This window comes from Heptranchias perlo, chromosome X (assembly GCF_035084215.1).
Source record: "Heptranchias perlo isolate sHepPer1 chromosome X, sHepPer1.hap1, whole genome shotgun sequence".
Lineage (NCBI taxonomy): Eukaryota > Metazoa > Chordata > Chondrichthyes > Hexanchiformes > Hexanchidae > Heptranchias > Heptranchias perlo.
Genome location: NC_090370.1, coordinates 2,579,182 through 2,600,450, shown reverse-complemented (window position 1 = coordinate 2,600,450; position 21,269 = coordinate 2,579,182). Strand labels below are relative to the sequence as shown.

At 49.7% G+C, this 21,269-nt stretch overlaps 1 protein-coding gene and 1 long non-coding RNA gene across 4 annotated transcripts; one reads left to right on the top strand and one right to left on the bottom strand.

Annotated features, from left to right (window-relative positions):
* Nucleotides 1-306: 306 nt before the first annotated feature.
* On the bottom strand, nucleotides 307-14,864 carry LOC137306923 (uncharacterized). Its single transcript, XR_010958963.1, has 3 exons — nucleotides 14,790-14,864; nucleotides 8,337-8,475; nucleotides 307-372 (listed from the first exon to the last, which is right to left on the bottom strand). It is a non-coding gene; the product is annotated as an uncharacterized lncRNA (long non-coding RNA).
* A 133-nt stretch (nucleotides 14,865-14,997) lies between these two features.
* Nucleotides 14,998-21,127, top strand: ormdl2 (ORMDL sphingolipid biosynthesis regulator 2). Of its 3 annotated transcripts, none has more exons than XM_067976306.1 (4): nucleotides 14,998-15,045; nucleotides 18,543-18,724; nucleotides 19,984-20,135; nucleotides 20,701-21,127. In XM_067976306.1, exons 2-4 carry the CDS (start codon nucleotides 18,551-18,553, stop codon nucleotides 20,834-20,836), a joined length of 462 nt encoding a protein of 153 aa, XP_067832407.1. In that variant the 5' UTR covers nucleotides 14,998-15,045; nucleotides 18,543-18,550; the 3' UTR covers nucleotides 20,837-21,127. The 3 variants fall into 3 exon arrangements, with proteins under 3 accessions (XP_067832407.1, XP_067832408.1, XP_067832409.1); XM_067976307.1 differs by having other exon boundaries at nucleotides 18,540-18,724; XM_067976308.1 differs by lacking the exon at nucleotides 20,701-21,127 and having other exon boundaries at nucleotides 19,984-20,139.
* The last annotated feature ends 142 nt before the right edge of the window (nucleotides 21,128-21,269 follow it).

The following is a 21,269-nucleotide window of genomic DNA, read 5'->3' as shown; positions in this document are numbered from 1 at the left end:
ACAGAAACAAAAGGCAGTAAGGGAGAGTGTACAGAACATGACCGGACAGATGGTCTGAGAAAGCAGGGCAAAGACCAAGGGAAGTCTAGATTAAACTGCATTTATTTCAATGCAAGAAGTCTGATGGGCAAGGCAGATGAACTCAGGGCATGGATGGGTACATGGGACTGGGATGTTATAGCTATTACTGAAACATGGCTAAGGGAGGGGCAGGACTGGCAGCTCAATGTTCCAGGGTACAGATGCTATAGGAAAGATAGAGCAGGAGGTAAGAGAGGAGGGGGAGTTGCGTTCTTGATTAGGGAGAACATCACGGCAGTAGTGAGAGGGGATATATCCGAGGGTTCGCCCACTGAGTCCATATGGGTAGAACTGAAAAATAAGAAGGGAGAGATCACTTTGATAGGATTGTACTACAGACCCCCAAATAGTCAACGGGAAATTGAGGAGCAAATATGTAAGGAGATTACAGACAGCTGCAAGAAAAATAGGGTGGTAATAGTAGGGGACTTTAACTTTCCCAACATTGACTGGGACAGCCATAGCATTAGGGGCTTGGATGGAGAGAAATTTGTTGAGTGTATTCAGGAGGAATTTCTCATTCAGTATGTGGATGGCCCGACTAGAGAGGGGGCAAAACTTGACCTCCTCTTGGGAAATAAGGAAGGGCAGGTGACAGAAGTGTTAGTGAGGGATCACTTTGGGACCAGTGATCATAATTCCATTAGTTTTAAGATAGCTATGGAGAAGGATAGGTCTGGCCCAAAAGTTAAAATTCTAAATTGGGGAAAGGCCAATTTTGATGGTATTAGACAGGAACTTTCAGAAGTTGATTGGGAGAGTCTGTTGGCAGGCAAAGGGACGTCTGGTAAGTGGGAGGCTTTCAAAAGTGTGTTAACCAGGGTTCAGGGTAAGCACATTCCTTATAAAGTGAAGGGCAAGGCTGGTAGAAGTAGGGAACCTTGGATGACTCGGGAGATTGAGGCACTAGTCAAAAATAAGAAGGAGGCATATGACATGCATAGGCAGCTGGGATCAAGTGGATCCCTTGAAGAGTATAGAGATTGCCGGAGTAGAGTTAAGAGAGAAATCAGGAGGGCAAAAAGGGGATATGAGATTGCTTTGGCAGATCAGGCAAAGGTGAATCCAAAGAGCTTCTACAAATACATAAAGGGCAAAAGGGTAACTAGGGAGAGAGTAGGGCCTCTTAAGGATCAACAAGGTCATCTATGTGCGGAACCACAAGAGATGGGTGAGATCCTGAATGAATATTTCACATCGGTATTTACGGTTGAGAAAGGCATGGATGTTAGGGAACTTGGGGAAATAAATAGTGATGTCTTGAGGAGTGTACATATTACAGAGAGGGAGGTGCTGGAAGTCTTAACGCGCATCAAGGTAGATAAATCTCCGGGACCTGATGAAATGTATCCCAGGACGTTATGGGAGGTTAGGGAGGAAATTGCGGGTCCCCTAGCAGAGATATTTGAATCATCCACCGCTACAGGTGAGGTGCCTGAAGATTGGAGGGTAGCAAATGTTGTGCCTTTGTTTAAGAAGGGCGGCAGGGAAAAGCCTGGGAACTACAGACCAGTGAGCCTGACATCTGTAGTGGGTAAGTTGTTAGAGGGTATTCTGACAGACAGGATCTACAGGCATTTGGAGAGGCAGGGACTAATTAGGAACAGTCAGCATGGTTTTGTGAGAGGAAAATCATGTCTCACGAATTTGATTGAGTTTTTTGAAGGGGTAACCAAGAAGATAGATGAGGGCTGTGCAGTAGACGTGGTCTACATGGACTTCAGCAAAGCATTTGACAAGGTACCGCATGGTAGGTTGTTACATAAGGTTAAATCTCATGGGATCCAAGGTGAGGTAGCCAATTGGATACAAAATTGGCTTGACGACAGAGGACAGAGGGTGGTTGTCGAGGGTTGTTTTTCAAACTGGATGCCTGTGTCCAGCGGTGTGCCTCAGGGATCGGTGCTGGGTCCGCTGTTATTTGTTATTTATATTAATGATTTGGATGAGAATTTAGGAGGCATGGTTAGTAAGTTTGCAGATGACACCAAGATTGGTGGCATTGTGGACAGTGAAGAAGGTTATCTAGGATTGCAACGGGATCTTGATAAATTGGGCCAGTGGGCCGATGAATGGCAGATGGAGTTTAATTTAGATAAATGTGAGGTGATGCATTTTGGTAGATCGAATCGGGCCAGGACCTACTCCGTTAATGGTAGGGCGTTGGGGAGAGTTATAGAACAAAGAGATCTAGGAGTACAGATTCATAGCTCCTTGAAAGTGGAGTCACAGGTGGATAGGGTGGTGAAGAAGGCATTCAGCATGCTTGGTTTCATTGGTCAGAACATTGAATGCAGGAGTTGGGATGTCTTGTTGAAGTTGTACAGGGCATTGGTGAGGCCACACTTGGAATACTGTGTACAGTTCTGGTCACCCTATTATAGAAAGGATATTATTAAACTAGAAAGAGTGCAGAAAAGATTTACTAGGATGCTACCGGGACTTGATGGTTTGACTTACAGGGAGAGGTTAGACAGACTGGGACTTTATTCCCTGGAGAGTAGGAGGTTAAGGGGTGATCTTATAGAAGTCTATAAAATAATGAGGGGCATAGATAAGGTCGATAGTCAAAATCTTTTCCCAAAGGTAGGGGAGTCTATAACGAGGGGGCACAGATTTAAGGTGAGAGGGGAGAGATACAAAAGGATCCAGAGGGGCAATTTTTTCACTCAAAGGGTGGTGAGTGTCTGGAACGAGCTGCCAGAGGCAGTAGTAGAGGCGGGTACAATTTTGTCTTTTAAAAAGCATTTGGACAGTTACATGGGGAAGATGGGTATCGAGGGATATGGGCCAAGTGCAGGCAATTGGGACTAGCTTAGTGGTATAAACTGGGCGACATGGACATGTTGGGCCGAAGGGCCTGTTTCCATGTTGTAACTTCTATGATTCTATGTCCTTCCGAAGGTGCGGTGCCCAGAACTGCTCACAGTACTCCAGGTGCGGTCTAACCAGGGTTTTGTATAGCTGCAGCATAACTTCTGCCCCCTTGTACTCTTGTCCTCTAGATATAAAGGCCAGCATTCCATTAGCCTTATTGATTATTTTCTGCACCTGTTCATGACACTTCAATGATCTATGTACCTGAACCCCTAAGTCCCTTTGGACATCCACTGTTTTTAACTTTTTACCATTTAGAAAGTACCCTGTTCTATCCTTTTTTGATCCAAAGTGGATGACCTCACATTTGTCTGCATTGAATTCCATTTGCCACAGTTTTGCCCATTCACCTAATCTATCAATATCGCTTTGTAATTTTATGTTTTCATCTTCACTGCTTACAATGCCACCAATCTTTGTGTCATCGGCAAACTTAGATATGAGACTTTCTATGCCTTCATCTAAGTCGTTAATAAATATTGTGAATAATTGAGGCCCCAAGACAGATCCCTGCGGGACTCCACTAGTCACATCCTGCCAATGTGAATACTTACCCATTATCGCTACTCTCTGTCGCCTTTCGCTCAGCCAACTTCCTAACCAAGTCCGTACTTTTCCCTCGATTCCATGGGCTTCTATCTTAGCTAACAGTCTCTTATGCAGGACCTTATCAAATGCCTTCTGGAAGTCCATATAAATAACATCCATTAACATTCCCCTGTCCACTACTTTAGTCACCTCTTCAAAAAATTCAATCAGGATTGTCAGGCACGACCTACCTTTCACAAATCCATGCTGGCTCTCCCTGATTAACCGAAAATTGTCGAGGTGTTCAGTCACCCTGATATCACGTGGAGTGAATCGAATTGGCTGAAGACTGGCTTCTGTGACGGTGGGGATATCAGGAGGAGGCCGAGATGGATCATCCACTCGGCACTGCTGGCTGAAGATGGTTGCAAACGCTTCAGCCTTGTCTTTTGCACTCACGTGCTGGACTCCGCCATCATTGAGGATGGGGATGTTTACAGAGCCTCCTCCTCCCGTTAGTTTTAATTGTCTACCACCATTCACGACTGGATGTGGCAGGACTGCAGAGCTTTGATCTGATCTGTTGGTTGTGGAATCGCTTAGCTCTGTCTATAGCATGTTGCTTCCGCTGTTTCGCATGCATGTAGTCCTGAGTTGTAGCTTCACCAGGTTGGCACCTCATTTTTAGGTACGCCTGGTGCTGCTCCTGGCATGCTCTTCTACACTCCTCATTGAACCAGGGTTGATCCCCTGGCTTGTTGGTAATGGTAGAGTGAGGAATATGCCAGGCCATGAGGTTATAGATTGTGCTGGGCAGCGGGCAGGAAAGTGGACATGAATTTCGATTTGAGGTTGGGATCAGATCAGCCATGATCTTATTAAATGGCGGAGCAGGCTCGAAGGGCCGATTGGCCTACTCCTGCTCCTATTTCTTATGTTCTTAATTCTGTTGCTGCTGATGGCTGTTTTGAGCTGCTAGACCTGTTCTGAATCTATCCCATTTGGCATGGTGGTAGTGCCACACAACACGTTGGATGGTGTCTTAGGTGTCCTTGTGCAAGAAACACAAAAGGTTTGTATGCAGGTACAGCAAGCAATTAGGAAGGCAAAAGGCATGTTAGCCTTTATTGCAAGGGGGTTGGAGTACAAGAGTAAGGAAGTCTTACTACAGTTGTACAGGTCATTGGTGAGACCTCACCTGGAGTACTGCATACAGTTTTGGTCTCCTTATCTAAGGAAGGATATACTTGCCTTGGAGGCGGTGCAATGAAAGTTCACTTGATTAATTCCTGGGATGAGAGGGTTGTCCTATGAGGCGAGGTTGAGTAGAATGGGCCGATACTCTCTGGAGTTTAGAAGAATTAGAGGTGATCTCATTGAAACATATAAGATTATGAGGGGGCTTGACAGGGTAGATTCTGAGAGATTATTTCCTCTGGCTGGAGTCTAGAACTACGGGGCATAGTCACAGGATAAGGGGCCGGCCATTCAAGACTGAGATGAGGAGGAATTTCTTCACTCAGAGGGTGGTGAATCTTTGCAATTCTCTACCCCAGAGGGTTGTGGATGCTGAGTCACTGAGTCCTGTTCTCTCCACAGTCACTGGAGTGAAGGAGTCCTGTTCTCTCCACAGTCACTGGAGTGAAGGAGTCCTGTTCTCTCCACAGTCACTGGAGTGAAGGAGTCCTGTTCTCTCCACAGTCACTGGAGTGAAGGAGTCCTGTTCTCTCCACAGTCACTGGAGTGAAGGAGTCCTGTTCTCTCCACAGTCACTGGAGTGAAGGAGTCCTGTTCTCTCCACAGTCACTGGAGTGAAGGAGTCCTGTTCTCTCCACAGTCACTGGAGTGAAGGAGTCCTGTTCTCTCCACAGTCACTGGAGTGAAGGAGTCCTGTTCTCTCCACAGTCACTGGAGTGAAGGAGTCCTGTTCTCTCCACAGTCACTGGAGTGAAGGAGTCCTGTTCTCTCCACAGTCACTGGAGTGAAGGAGTCCTGTTCTCTCCACAGTCACTGGAGTGAAGGAGTCCTGTTCTCTCCACAGTCACTGGAGTGAAGGAGTCCTGTTCTCTCCACAGTCACTGGAGTGAAGGAGTCCTGTTCTATCCACAGTCACTGGAGTGAAGGAGTCCTGTTCTCTCCACAGTCACTGGAGTGAAGGAGTCCTGTTCTCTCCACAGTCACTGGAGTGAAGGAGTCCTGTTCTCTCCACAGTCACTGGAGTGAAGGAGTCCTGTTCTCTCCACAGTCACTGGAGTGAAGGAGTCCTGTTCTCTCCACAGTCACTGGAGTGAAGGAGTCCTGTTCTCTCCACAGTCACTGGAGTGAAGGAGTCCTGTTCTCTCCACAGTCTCTGGAGTGAAGGAGTCCTGTTCTCTCCACAGTCTCTGGAGTGAAGGAGTCCTGTTCTCTCCACAGTCTCTGGAGTGAAGGAGTCCTGTTCTCTACACAGTCACTGGAGTGAAGGAGTCCTGTTCTCTCCACAGTCTCTGGAGTGAAGGAGTCCTGTTCTCTCCACAGTCTCTGGAGTGAAGGAGTCCTGTTCTCTCCACAGTCTCTGGAGTGAAGGAGTCCTGTTCTCTCCACAGTCACTGGAGTGAAGGAGTCCTGTTCTCTCCACAGTCACTGGAGTGAAGGAGTCCTGTTCTCTCCACAGTCACTGGAGTGAAGGAGTCCTGTTCTCCCCACAGTCACTGGAGTGAAGGAGTCCTGATCTCTCCACAGTCTCTGGAGTGAAGGAGTCCTGTTCTCTCCACAATCACTGGAGTGAATGAGTCCTGATCTCTCCACAGTCACTGGAGTGAAGGAGTCCTGTTCTCTCCACAGTCTCTGGAGTGAAGGAGTCCTGTTCTCTCCACAGTCACTGGAGTGAAGGAGTCCTGTTCTCTCCACAGTCTCTGGAGTGAAGGAGTCCTGTTCTCTCCACAGTCACTGGAGTGAAGGAGTCCTGATCTCTCCACAGTCACTGGAGTGAAGGAGTCCTGTTCTCTCCACAGTCTCTGGAGTGAAGGAGTCCTGTTCTCTCCACAGTCACTGGAGTGAAGGAGTCCTGTTCTCTCCACAGTCACTGGAGTGAAGGAGTCCTGTTCTCTCCACAGTCACTGGAGTGAAGGAGTCCTGTTCTCTCCACAGTCACTGGAGTGAAGGAGTCCTGTTCTCTCCACAGTCACTGGAGTGAAGGAGTCTCTGTTCTGTCCACAGTCACTGGAGTGAAGGAGTCTCTGTTCTCTCCAGTCACTGGAGTGAAGGAGTCCTGTTCTCTCCACAGTCACTGGAGGGAAGGAGTCTCTGTTCTCTCCACAGTCACTGGAGTGAAGGAGTCTCTGTTCTCTCCACAGTTACTGGAGTGAAGGAGTCTCTGTTCTCTCCATAGTCACTGGAGTGAAGGAGTCCTGTTCTCTCCACAGTCACTGGAGTGAAGGAGTCCTGTTCTCTCCACAGTCACTGGAGTGAAGGAGTCCTGTTCTCTCCACAGTCACTGGAGTGAAGGAGTCCTGTTCTCTCCACAGTCACTGGAGTGAAGGAGTCCTGTTCTCTCCACAGTCACTGGAGTGATGGAGTCCTGTTCTCTCCACAGTCACTGGAGTGAAGGAGTCTCTGTTCTCTCCACAGTTACTGGAGTGAAGGAGTCTCTGTTCTCTCCATAGTCACTGGAGTGAAGGAGTCCTGTTCTCTCCACAGTCACTGGAGTGAAGGAGTCCTGTTCTCTCCACAGTCACTGGAGTGAAGGAGTCCTGTTCTCTCCACAGTCACTGGAGTGAAGGAGTCCTGTTCTCTCCACAGTCACTGGAGTGAAGGAGTCCTGTTCTCTCCACAGTCTCTGGAGTGAAGGAGTCCTGTTCTCTCCACAGTCACTGGAGTGAAGGCGTCTCTGTTCTCTCCATAATGGAGTATCCGTCGCTGGGCTTTATGATTTAAAACCAATGGTTTGCGCCTCTCTGGGAACATATATGTTGTTTGTAATTCACCCCTTCTGTGACATCATTAATTCTGCTCCAGTAACTCTAGAGGTGGGGTCTATGGGTTTGAACCATGCCCTGTCACTTCTGAGTTCTGGGTTTAAAACTAGCCCAGATTAATGGGATGAGCCCAGAGTGAAATGACTTTGGGATAGTCTCAGTACCGTTCCTAGTGGGTGCATGTCCACAGTGCCAAAGACACTACCCATAATGTGGCCCAGAGAGACCATATGGATGGTTTGCATGGACATGATGCAGTCGGGTTGCTCTTCTGAGGTTGGAGGTTAAGCCGCCTGATTCAGGAGGAGCTTCTACAAAACATCACGGTGCTGCCAACATCGCTGCACTGGGTTTGTTTAATATTGGTTCATACCTGCAATTCCCCACTTCCCCAGCTCACCTGTGCCATTAAGGGAAACTTAATCCAGATGCTTTAGCCATGGAGAGTGAGTGAAAATTGGAGGAAAAAGTTATGCACAAGTCAATCTCACACTCGCCCTGGAAGCTGGTTTGAGAGCAGCATTGGCAGAGGCCTGGGAGCAGGAGACCTTGGCTGTGGGGTGATGCATGGCATGAGGTGAAGAGGAGAAAACACAAACGAAGTCAAGGAGGGACAGCAGGCTGCCATTGATGGAGTGCGCACAGAGGGTGCATGTTTTGAATTCCATAGAGTAACCTTTATTTCTTGAGAGTGGATGGAGTCAGCAACCTGCTCCTATGTGCTGCTTTGTAACTGGCATCTAAAAAGTGTGTGAGAAAGGCCTGGGTCTGCTTGTCCTCTGAGTCTTCTCCAGTGTGGGGAAAAAGGGGCTCAGCCTGATGGGGGAAATCACAAAAAAAACTGCATCTCGTAGCCCATGAGGCATTGGGATGCTGTGAAATTAGGGTACTCACTTAATTCCCATCTGTTTGCATCAGATCAGGCAAGGAACTCCCACATGCAGCCTGCTTCTAATGGAACTCCTCTGAGAAGAGACTTCTGGGCATCTCTGGAAAGATCAAGTGGTGATGGCAGGTCTGAGAGAAGGCATCCCTGTAAAAATAACTGCATTCTCTTAATGAGTAGCCAAACATAACAGAACACCCAGGGAGTTGTCCAACTGTTACATCTGCACTGTCTACGACGTGATTTAAGTACATCGAAAAAATGTAGACCATTTCATCAAAGCAGAAGCTAAAATATTTTTATCATGTTTCCTTAAACAGAGCCAAGAGATGCTAATCTTTGTCGACACTTTGTGTGGACATCAGCTCATAGCCCGAGTATTTGAAGAATCGTTTTCTGTTCACAAGTGATCCTTTGCTGCCCCATATCCTGATTCACACCAAGTCCTACACCCATCACCCCTGTGCTTGCTGACCTACATTGGCTCCCAATCCCCCAACACCTCAAATTTAAAATTCTCATCCTTGTGTTCAAATTCATCCATGGCCTCGCCCCTCCCTATCTCTGTAACCTCCTCCAGCCCTAAAACCCTCTGAGATCTCAGCGATCGGGCCGATAAATTGCAAATGGTAATTGATATTGAGGAATCTACGGTAATACACAGAGACCGAGATTTTCTACTGGAACGTGACTGAAAGATGTGTCTGTAAAAGGCCAGAGAACAACTGAGAAAGATCTGGGCACCAACTTTTCCTTATTCCTCTGTGGATAACTAATACACTTAGCAAGACAAGAGCTGGAAACTCCGTTTTCGGGTTCTGACAGACTTGTTGAAGAAACTAGAACTATTTTTGTTTGGCAAATTTTATTTCTTCTGCTCCCTTCCTAATTGTTTGCTGTACCTGCATGTGTTTTTGTGTTTCGTGTACAAGGACACCCAAATCCCTCTGAAAACCATCATTTAATAGTTTCTCACCATTTAAAAAATATTCTGTTTTTCTATTCTTCCTACCAAAGTGAATAACCTCACATTTCCCCACATTATACTCCATCTGCCACCTTCTTGCCCACTCACTTAACCTGTCTATATTCCTTTGCAGACTCTTTGGAGGTGATTTTAACCCCCAAGAACGGGTGGGAGTTGAAAATAATTGTTTTTCTGGATCGCAACTGCAAAATTTTCAGACTTTGCATTCCCAGTGGGAAGCCTGTACTTTTACACGCCCAAGTTAAACCCGGAAATAAAGCCGGGTTACGGTCGTGACCCAAAACCAACTATTTTCAACTCCTAATCATATTATGATTTTCTAAGTGCCGTTACCATGTCCTTCATAATGGATTCCAGCATTTTCCCAACGACTGATGTCAGGCTAACTGGCCTGTAGTTCCCTGTTTTCTGTCTCCTTCCTTTCTTGAATAGTGGGGTTACATTTTCTACCTTCCAATCCGGTGGGACCGTTCCAGAATCTAAAGAATTCTGGAAGTTCATAACCAATGCATCCACTATCTCTGCAGCCACCTCTTTTAAAACCCTCAGATGTAGGCCATCAGGCCCAGGGGATTTGTCGGCTTTTAATCCCATTAATTTCTCCAGTACGCTTTCTTTACTAATATTAATTACTTTAAGTTCCTCACTCTCATTAGCCCCTTGGTTCCCCACTATTTCTGGTATTTTTTTGTGTCTTCTACTGTGAAGAAAAATACAAAATATTTGTTTAACGTCTCTGCCATTTCCTTATTCCCATTATAATTTCTCCTCTCTCAGCATCTAAGGAACCCATGTTTAGTTTCACTAATCTCATCCTTTTTACATACTGTAGAAGCTCTTACAATCTGTTTTTATATTTCTTGCTAGTTTACTCTCATATTCTGTTTCTTCCCTCTTTATCAATTTTTTGGTCATCCTTTGCTGGTTTTTAAAACTCTCCCAATCCTCAGACTTACTACTCTTCTTGGCAACATTTTAAGGGAGGGGGGATTCACAAGAGGCCAGAGTTGGAGGAATGGAGTGTTTGCGGAGGGGGTGTTGTAGGGCCGGTGGAAGTTAGAAATAGGGAGGGGAAAGGCCAGGAAGGGATTTAAACACGAGGATGAGAATTTTACATTTGAGGCGTTTGGGGGGATTTGTAATAAATGACCCCTGAACCACCTGAATGTTGAGGCCGTTCAGTAATTGAAATAATTTGCTTTAATGCAACTTTTTTTGCTAAACCACACTGCTGACCCCCACCCAGTTTTGGCCTAGATAAAAGGTGCCAATTCCAGGGCGGTGACTTTCGAACTTTTCTGTGTGGAGGCACCCCTGCAAGAGTTGAATACGCCCTGGGTACCCTCTATCCAAACTTCTGAAAAGCAGTCTCGGCTGCTCACGGGAAAGCTGCAACCTGTGCAGAAAATTATATTTTTGAATTAGCATAAAATAAAAGATTCAGAATTATGACAGATCAAAATAAATCTGATGATCCCATTGACCCTCTGGAATTCCCCTCATTTCCATGGAACCCAGTTTGGAAACATATGCCCCAGGGAGCATTAAGCTTGAAATTGCTGGAGTTGTGGGTGGAGTGAAGGCCCAGGTGGGGCGCGGGTGGAGTGAATGCCCGGGGGAGATGCTCAGGTGGGAGTGAAGGCCCGGAGGAGATGCTCAGGTGGGAGTGAAGGCCCAGGGGGAGATGCTCAGGTGGGACTGAAGGCCCAGGGGGAGATGCTCAGGTGGGAGTGAAGGCCCAGGTGGGGCGTGGGTGGAGTGAAGGCCCAGGGGGAGATGCTCAGGTGCGAGTGAAGGCCCAGGGGGAGATGCTCAGGTGGGAGTGAAGGCCCAGGGGGAGATGCTCAGGTGGGAGCGAAGGCCCAGGGGGAGATGCTCAGGTGGGAGTGAAGGCCCAGGGGGAGATGCTCAGGTGGGAGTGAAGGCCCAGGGGGAGATGCTCAAGTGGGAGCGAAGGCCCAGGGGGAGATGCTCAAGTGGGAGCGAAGGCCCAGGGGGAGATGCTCAAGTGGGAGTGAAGGCCCAGGGGGAGATGCTCAGGTGGGAGCGAAGGCCCAGGGGGAGATGCTCAGGTGGGAGTGAAGGCCCAGGTCGGGCGCGGGTGGAGTGAAGGCCTGGGGAAGATGCTCAGGTGGGAGCGAAGGCCCAGGGGGAGATGCTCAAGTGGGAGTGAAGGCCCAGGGGGAGATGCTCAGGTGGGAGTGAAGGCCCAGGGGGAGATGCTCAGGTGGGAGTGAAGGCCCAGGGGGAGATGCTCAGGTGGGAGTGAAGGCCCAGGGGGAGATGCTCAGGTGGGAGTGAAGGCCCAGGGGGAGATGCTCAGGTGGGAGCGAAGGCCCAGGGGGAGATGCTCAGGTGGGAGCGAAGGCCCAGGGGGAGATGCTCAGGTGGGAGTGAAGGCCCAGGGGGAGATGCTCAGGTGGGAGTGAAGGCCCAGGGGGAGATGCTCAGGTGGGAGTGAAGGCCCAGGGGGAGATGCTCAGGTGGGAGTGAAGGCCCAGGGGGAGATGCTCGGGTGGGAGCGAAGGCCCAGGGGGAGATGCTCAGGTGGGAGTGAAGGCCCAGGGGGAGATGCTCAAGTGGGAGTGAAGGCCCAGGGGGAGATGCTCAGGTGGGAGTGAAGGCCCAGGGGGAGATGCTCAGGTGGGAGTGAAGGCCCAGGGGGAGATGCTCAGGTGGGAGCGAAGGCCCAGGGGGAGATGCTCGGGTGGGAGTGAAGGCCCAGGGGGAGATGCTCGGGTGGGAGTGAAGGCCCAGGGGGAGATGCTCGGGTGGGAGTGAAGGCCCAGGGGGAGATGCTCGGGTGGGAGCGAAGGCCCAGGGGGAGATGCTCAGGTGGGAGTGAAGGCCCAGGGGGAGATGCTCAGGTGGGAGTGAAGGCCCAGGGGGAGATGCTCGGGTGGGAGCGAAGGCCCAGGGGGAGATGCTCGGGTGGGAGCGAAGGCCCAGGGGGAGATGCTCAGGTGGGAGTGAAGGCCCAGGGGGAGATGCTCAGGTGGGAGTGAAGGCCCAGGGGGAGATGCTCAGGTGGGAGTGAAGGCCCAGGGGGAGATGCTCAGGTGGGAGTGAAGGCCCAGGGGGAGATGCTCAGGTGGGAGTGAAGGCCCAGGGGGAGATGCTCAGGTGGGAGTGAAGGCCCAGGGGGAGATGCTCAGGTGGGAGTGAAGGCCCAGGGGGAGATGCTCAGGTGGGAGTGAAGGCCCAGGGGGAGATGCTCAGGTGGGAGTGAAGGCCCAGGGGGAGATGCTCAGGTGGGAGTGAAGGCCCAGGGGGAGATGCTCAGGTGGGAGTGAAGGCCCAGGGGGAGATGCTCGGGTGGGAGCGAAGGCCCAGGGGGAGATGCTCGGGTGGGAGCGAAGGCCCAGGGGGAGATGCTCGGGTGGGAGTGAAGGCCCAGGGGGAGATGCTCGGGTGGGAGTGAAGGCCCAGGGGGAGATGCTCAGGTGGGAGTGAAGGCCCAGGGGGAGATGCTCAGGTGGGAGTGAAGGCCCAGGGGGAGATGCTCAGGTGGGAGTGAAGGCCCAGGGGGAGATGCTCAGGTGGGAGTGAAGGCCCAGGGGGAGATGCTCAGGTGGGAGTGAAGGCCCAGGGGGAGATGCTCAGGTGGGAGTGAAGGCCCAGGGGGAGATGCTCAGGTGGGAGTGAAGGCCCAGGGGGAGATGCTCGGGTGGGAGTGAAGGCCCAGGGGGAGATGCTCAGGTGGGAGTGAAGGCCCAGGGGGAGATGCTCAGGTGGGAGTGAAGGCCCAGGGGGAGATGCTCAGGTGGGAGTGAAGGCCCAGGGGGAGATGCTCAGGTGGGAGTGAAGGCCCAGGGGGAGATGCTCAGGTGGGAGCGAAGGCCCAGGTGGAGATGCTCAGGTGGGAGTGAAGGCCCAGGGGGAGATGCTCAGGTGGGAGTGAAGGCCCAGGGGGAGATGCTCAGGTGGGAGCGAAGGCCCAGGTGGAGATGCTCAGGTGGGAGTGAAGGCCCAGGTGGAGATGCTCAGGTGGGAGTGAAGGCCCAGGGGGAAATGCTCAGGTGGGAGTGAAGGCCCAGGGGGAGATGCTCAGGTGGGAGTGAAGGCCCAGGTGGAGATGCTCAGGTGGGAGTGAAGGCCCAGGGGGAGATGCTCGGGTGGGAGTGAATGCCCGGGGGAGATGCTCAGGTGGGAGTCAAGGCCCAGGGGGAGATGCTCAGGTGGGAGTGAAGGCCCAGGGGGAGATGCTCAGGTGGGAGTGAAGGCCCAGGGGGAGATGCTCAGGTGGGAGTGAAGGCCCAGGGGGAGATGCTCAGGTGGGAGTGAAGGCCCAGGGGGAGATGCTCAGGTGGGAGTGAAGGCCCAGGGGGAGATGCTCAGGTGGGAGTGAAGGCCCAGGGGGAGATGCTCAGGTGGGAGTGAAGGCCCAGGGGGAGATGCTCGGGTGGGAGTGAAGGCCCAGGGGGAGATGCTCAGGTGGGAGTGAAGGCCCAGGGGGAGATGCTCAGGTGGGAGTGAAGGCCCAGGGGGAGATGCTCAGGTGGGAGTGAAGGCCCAGGGGGAGATGCTCAGGTGGGAGTGAAGGCCCAGGGGGAGATGCTCAGGTGGGAGCGAAGGCCCAGGTGGAGATGCTCAGGTGGGAGTGAAGGCCCAGGGGGAGATGCTCAGGTGGGAGTGAAGGCCCAGGGGGAGATGCTCAGGTGGGAGCGAAGGCCCAGGTGGAGATGCTCAGGTGGGAGTGAAGGCCCAGGTGGAGATGCTCAGGTGGGAGTGAAGGCCCAGGGGGAAATGCTCAGGTGGGAGTGAAGGCCCAGGGGGAGATGCTCAGGTGGGAGTGAAGGCCCAGGTGGAGATGCTCAGGTGGGAGTGAAGGCCCAGGTGGAGATGCTCAGGTGGGAGTGAAGGCCCAGGTGGAGATGCTCAGGTGGGAGTGAAGGCCCAGGTGGAGATGCTCGGGTGGGAGCGAAGGCCCAGGGGGAGATGCTCGGGTGGGAGTGAAGGCCCAGGGGGAGATGCTCAGGTGGGAGTGAAGGCCCAGGTGGAGATGCTCGGGTGGGAGCGAAGGCCCAGGGGGAGATGCTCGGGTGGGAGTGAAGGCCCAGGGGGAGATGCTCAGGTGGGAGTCAAGGCCCAGGTGGAGATGCTCAGGTGGGAGAGAAGGCCCAGGTGGAGATGCTCGGGTGGGAGCGAAGGCCCAGGTGGAGATGCTCGGGTGGGAGCGAAGGCCCAGGGGGAGATGCTCGGGTGGGAGCGAAGGCCCAGGGGGAGATGCTCGGGTGGGAGTGAAGGCCCAGGGGGAGATGCTCAGGTGGGAGTGAAGGCCCAGGGGGAGATGCTCAGGTGGGAGTGACCTCAGATTCACCTCCAGTAACATGTGCTGTCACCATTACCATGACCGCACAAGAAACTAGGGAATAATCTGCTTAGTCTAAAAAACCTTAATTTTCACTTTTGGAACCTAACATAAAAATAGAACCCACCCTTTAATCGGGAGAATAAAAATATTTTGACTAACGTTTATATTTTCTGTCGGCTGATTCTCTCTCCCTCCCCGCCCCCGCCTCTGTTGAAACGTTGACTTTATTCACCTCCGTGCAACCTAAAGTGATAGTCCAGGACCAGCAAGTGATTGACGTTGCGGATAGCCAATTGCAGGGCTAGCTGCGGCGAGCGCCGCTCGATCCGCCAAACACCGGCTGACGTGGGCGGAGCTTGCGGTGACAGGTTAGGTTGAGCAGTGGAGTACTTCCTGGTAGCAGTTAAAGGAGCTGGTGAGTGGAGGAACTGTTATTGATATCAGGATGGTTTCAGAATGCTTTTGAATGTGTAATATCTGTTTCTTTTGTGTTAAACATATAAGTTAAATGGTGACTGAGGGCTTTTTTTCCCCATCAATATCCTTTACCTTTAAAGGGACAGGCTTCTGAATCTGTCTTCCGGCAAGTACTCAGAAATAAGAGCAGCAGTTTCAACATTGTCAATTTCACCCGCCCTTCTGCATCTTCGTTTTATTTTTTAAAACTGCATTTTAAAAAATCACCAAGCATTTTAGGAAATTCTTGGTCCTCATTAACCCTTTGTTTCAGCCCTGTTGGAATTGTATTGGGTAATCGTGCACCTCAAAATGCCAAACGTTCTTCAATAGATGCAGAATATATATTTTTTGTTGTCATAACGTCAAGCCCAAATGACACCATTTACCATTTATTTTGGTCAATTGGGTGCCTGACTCATTGCCACAGTGAACGGGTCTCCAAATCAAACTACTGAGAAATCCACACAGGTAGAGTTTCTGTTTGCCTGATACACTCCCTCCCTGTAGGGACACAAGTCCAGAAAACTTAGGTGAAGGTAGGCAAGAGCCAAGGATTTGGGACCTCAACTGTACCTGGGGAAAGTTTAACCAGCCAAAACCACACAAGTTGTTAAGTCAGAGTACTCCTGCTGCTTGTCCAACTAGGTATACTTTACCTATTAGGACATTGGCTTGCAGGGTTATCTGAAGCTTGGTGGAAAGAATCCCAGTTCCCAACGACAGCTCTGTTTCTCCAAGCTGGCTGGTCAGTCTTCAACAGTGCCCTGAATTACTGTAGAACTGCTTGGCTCAGGTATCAGACTACTGAGTCTTTACTTGGGTCCTGAATTCCATTGCTGATGGTGTCATCTTGGAGCTATCTCGACCCCAAAGAGACCCCACTTATCCCTCCTCCAAGGGGGATACAATTCACCTCAATGTGTCAAGTGTTTGCAAACAAGAAAAACTTGTCAGCCACTTTTTCACAAATACACCCCTTAAAGTATGTTTCTTAGTTTTTGCACACCACAATGTTTAAATTATCACTGTGCAGTTGATTTTGCCACTTCTCCACATGCCTGTGGTGTGAACCCCACCAAAGAACTCCCAAAATCAGCTGATTTGAAGATATTACCGTGACCTATTTATGGGGTCTGTGATTTGGTGGCTGGCTTTTGATTAATTTTTTTTTAAACTCAGACGTCAACAACAACTCTCATTTATACAGCGTCTTTAACGAGGTAAAACATCCCAAGGCGCTTCACAGGAACGATTATCAAACAAAATTTGACACCGAACCACATAAAGAGATATTAGGACAGGTGACCAAAAGCTTGGTCAAAGAGGTAGGTTTTAAGGAGCGTCTTAAAGGAGAGAGAGGTGGAGAGGTTTAGGGAGGGAATTCCAGAGCTTAGGGCCTATATGGCTGAAGGCATGGTCTCCAATGGTGCCAGAATTGGAGGAGCGCAGAGATCTTGGAGAGTTGTAGAGGCTGGAGGAGGTTACAGAGATAGGGAGGGGGCGAGGCTGTGAAGGGATTTGAACAGGAGGATGAGAATTTTAAAATCGAGGCATTGCTGGACCGGGAGCCAATGTAGGTCAGTGAGCACGGGGGGTGATGGGTGAATGGGACTTGGTGAGAGTTAGGATACGGGGCAGCAAAGTTTTGGATGAGCTCCAGTTTATGGAGAGTGGGAGGCCAGCCAGGTTGATGTTACATTAAGGCAAATCATGTGGGTTCAACACCTTTCACCTGCATTTTTCCTGACACAGCCTGTTCTCCCCTGCCCCCTATCACCACAGAACACAGCAGAAAAAGTCCAGTTTCAAATTTTGTCACTAACAGGAAGTACAGGTGACACCTTAGGAAACTGCACCAACTCACTTCTGCTCCTGCCCATGAAATCCTGACTTCCAGTGTGACGCAAATCGCACCGGGAACGCATAACCCGCATTTAAACGAGGGGACGGCAGAAAACTTGGGGCAGCCCCATTCTGTGCGCCAACATGTGCCGGGCAAAATGCGCAAGCAGCACCAATGCACCAGGAGCGCAAATTTCATCCCCTAACTTGGCAATTTTGCATTGTCTACTTATGCCCACTGTGAACTGGGATAAGACTGGCTAAACCCATTTCACATTGGACGTAGACACATTTCTTTTGGCATCTCCTCAACTCAGCATGGCTGAGTTCTGGAGTTCACCATGCGGCTGTATTCATGAAGCCTGTGTTCCTCCAAAGTCTTGTTCTCTCCCCTCCTCGCTGAGCCATGGCTGGGGGGGGAGGGGCTGTGCCTTTAAAATATTAAGCATCACATAATGTGAACCATAACCTTTCCATTTAATCTTATGGTAAACGTGCTAAGACATTGAAGCTGACGGCAGCCTCACCGAGCTAATGCAGAGAAAAGAAATACAATGCAAGCCTCCCATAACAAACTCATCCCTGTTAACCTGTTCTGTCCAGGTTAACTGATGTCCATTCTAACCAGGGAAGGGACTGCCTAATGGCAGCTAATCTGAATCTTTAAAAATGCCCCATGTAGCTCTCGTCAGTTGTTTTTTTAAATGGCCAGCAGAATTGTTTCTGATGTAGAATATTTAATTGTAAACTGTAAGGAGGCAAACTGCAGATGACTGGCTTCTGACTCAGATCTCAAAACTCCAGAATAAATCATGTGCCATCGAGAGCAAAATGATTCCAGATACAGTCAAATCCTGGCAAATTTGCCAGCATTTCCTGCAATTACAATGTCCAGACAAACCAATATTCCCGCCTGCTACAGTTAGGGCAAGTGCTTTGTTTCGGCGCCACATCCCGTAAATTTCCACAGTGATTCTGTGTCACAGGTGTCAGCTTGGCTCAGTGGTAACACTCCCTTGAATCAGGAGGTTGTGGGTTCAAACCCCACTCCAGAGACTTGAGCACATAATCCAGGCTCACACTCCCAGTGCAGTACTGAGGGAGTGCTGCACTGTCGGAGGTGTCGTCTTTCGGATGAGACGTTAAACCAAGGTCCTGCCTGCCCTCTCAGGTGGATGTAAAAGATCCCACGGCCACTATTTCGAAGAAGAGTGGGGCAGTTCTCCCCGGTGTTCTGGCCAACATTTATCACTCAACCAACGTCATTAAAAATTATCTGGTCATAATCTCATTGCTGTTTGTGGGACCTTGCTGTGCGCAAATTAACAGCCTAGATAAATGCAAGGTTCTATTTGCTGCTCAAGTACCTCAACTTTGCATAAAATGTCCTAGAAGTAACGAAAATAGTGGTTTGTGGGGGAGTGGTGGTTTCTAAGTAATAACAAATCACCTGTGCGCAATAACTGAAACATGCGTAACTTTTACTATTTCTGTTTTGGAGTTATCTGCACGGTTTATCCGATTGTGCAGACAGATCCCAGCTGCTGCAAGTGGAGTACAGAGAATGAGGACCGTTTCCTTTTTTTTGAATTTTCCCCTTCTTTAAAGTAGGAGACAGGATGAATGTTGGCGTCGCTCACAGTGAGGTTAATCCAAACACCCGGATAATGAACAGCCGGGGAATCTGGCTGGCCTACCTCATTTTAGTCGGGATTCTCCACGTCGTCCTGCTGAGCATTCCGTTCTTCAGCATTCCTGTGGTGTGGACCCTCACTCATGTCATCCACAACTCGGTGAGTCATGGAGAATGGTTGGGGGACACAAATTCACGCGAGTGCTTTTAAAGGGTCGCCGTCATCCTGCAGGAAGTGGCGCCTTTTAAGGATAACAGCCAGAATAAACATTAAAATAATCAAATGAGGCAGCCGACATCAAGTGTGCCGTATTCTCATGTTCCGCCTCTGGGTCTGTGCTGAGTTAGCTGATCTAAGGTGGGGTAGTGGTGCTAAATTGGCCTTAGTACCCCTGGGTTATGGAGGGGGGAAATTGGCCAGGGTTCCTACTCCTGATCACTATCTAGTGACTCCTGATGGAGTGTGTGTGTGTGTGTGAGTATGTTGGATGAGCACAAGATCAAGGCGTCAGCTCACCTGCGATTCCCCCAACACCATGTCCTATGTTCACATCTGAAGGATGGCCATTTGGGTGTGATAATGGCTGATCTTTTCCCCTCCATAACCCTGGCGCAAACAGGGGGGGGGGGGGGCGGCGGTCGAATCTGGGACCGCCAAGTACTGTTCCGTGTAATATACCAGAAGCCTTAGTATTTACAACTGTGATATTTTGCTGCTTTAGTTTGCCATTGAGGCCTCCTCTGAATACTTGGATCCCTGTCAAATTTCATTGTTTCATTTGCTGTCCATTTTTCCCCTCTCCTCTCTGAAATGCACTGACTCTTGCTGGAATACAGTTTCCACGGGCACTGGTCGTCTTCTGCAAGTCGTCAGTCTTCAAACATGAGCTATGGCAGTTAATGTTGGCGGGCTATTCGACTGCGGCAGCGCAGCTGAGCTCAATCCTATCCTCATCCAATCGGATCCTGGGACTTTCTGATCTCTATTGGTTCAGTACACTGGTTGGTGCAGTTACCCAATGAGCGTTGCAAAGCTGCAGCAGCCCATTGGTTTTTCATTTCATTGTACAGCTTGTTCCCAAAATGACCAGAATAGAAAATAATCAGCCGCCATTTCCTGAAGCGTGGGGGTGTATTTATTTACCCAACACCATGAGACAGAAAGACTCCCAGTGTCTAATTGTATTTGACAGGATGTGAAATATTCAACTGGCTGCCTAGTCAGATATCTGACTGTTTAAATCCTTCCACAACATTGAAAAGATGGAGGCAGACCTGCAGACCCCAGCTGTGCTGTATATACCACCCGCGCCATTGGTAACCACCTGGGTTGTTCCGAGGTATTTCTGTAATGGCTGACGTCCCCTCCACCTGACACAACAGAATGCACCAAGTGATGTAACAAGTCTCTGTTTGTAGGCAATGTATTGGTTTCTGCACACGGTTAAAGGAACTCCATTTGAGACTCCAGACCAGGGCAAGGCACGATTACTCACACACTGGGAGCAAATGGATTACGGGATCCAGTTTACGTCTTCACGCAAGTTTCTTACCATCACTCCAATAATTCTGTAAGTCCTTGTTCTGTTTTCAGTGTAACTGCTTTAATTGTTAAAATACATAATCGGAGCTTTATTTGGGGAAAGAAACCAGTTGGGCTCCACGTTATAAAACGGTATCAGCCCTGGCTCAGTTGGTCGCACGCTCACTGAGTCAGAAGGCCATAGGTTCAAATCCCACTCCAGAGACTTGAGCACATAATCCAGGCTGACACTCCCAGTGTACTACTGAGGGAGTGCTGCACTGTCAGAGGTGCCTTCTTTCAGATGAGATGTTAAACCGAGGCCCTGTCTGCCCCCTCAGGTGGACGGAAAAGATCCCATGGTACACTTTGAAGAACGGGGCGTTCTCCCTGGTGTCATGCAGTGTGGTTCTATAATTAATACAGTATCCTTGGAAAAATATGCAGTGCTGTGGGGAAAGAGCTAGGGGCGGGGCGGGGCGGACTAATTGGATAGCTCTTTCAAAGAGCCGGTAGAGGTATGATGGGCCAAATGGCCTTCTTCTGTGCTGTAAGATTCTATGAATTAGTAATTATTAAGTGACAAACAACTCTTAAATATGTTTTCCTTCCAGGTACATGCTAGCAAGTTTCTACACCAAATATAACGTCGTTCATTTCCTGGTGAACACCACCTCTTTGCTTACCGCCCTCATTCCCAAACTCCCGCAGCTGCATGGTGTCCGAATCTTTGGCATCAACAAGTACTGACCAGGAAGGTGGCGTTAGGCAAATGCTGAATGGTGATGCCGCCTGTGGCTTCAAACAGCTGAAGACCTCAGAAGGGGGCTGGCGCGTGGCACTGGGCACAACGTACTGAGACAATGAACTATGAAGAAACTGCTGGCACTACCTCTCGAAACATCAACTGTTTTCTTACCTGCACAAGTGAAAGACCTTGTATGTAGGAGTTGTGCTAGTGTATAAGCTGCTTGTGTATCATTTTATACTTTTTTCTCCTTTGCATTAATTGTACACATATAAAAGAGATTTACACAATAAGGGTGTAGAGGAGTGTTTGTGTGTATAAGAACATAAAAGTATGCAAGAAAAGAGGCATGTAGCCTAGCAAGTCTGCTCCTGTCCACAATCCCCCTCAGACTCCATCCAACCCCTTTTAATCTCTAATAACCTGAGAAAAACT

Coding starts and splice junctions, on each gene's coding strand:
- ormdl2 (XM_067976306.1), top strand. CDS start 18,551: ATGAATGTTGGCGTCGCTCACAGTGAGGTTAATCCAAACACCCGGATA. Junction 18,725..19,983: donor CTCATGTCATCCACAACTCG/GTGAGTCATGGA, acceptor CTCTGTTTGTAG/GCAATGTATTGGTTTCTGCA. Junction 20,136..20,700: donor ACCATCACTCCAATAATTCT/GTAAGTCCTTGT, acceptor TTTTCCTTCCAG/GTACATGCTAGCAAGTTTCT.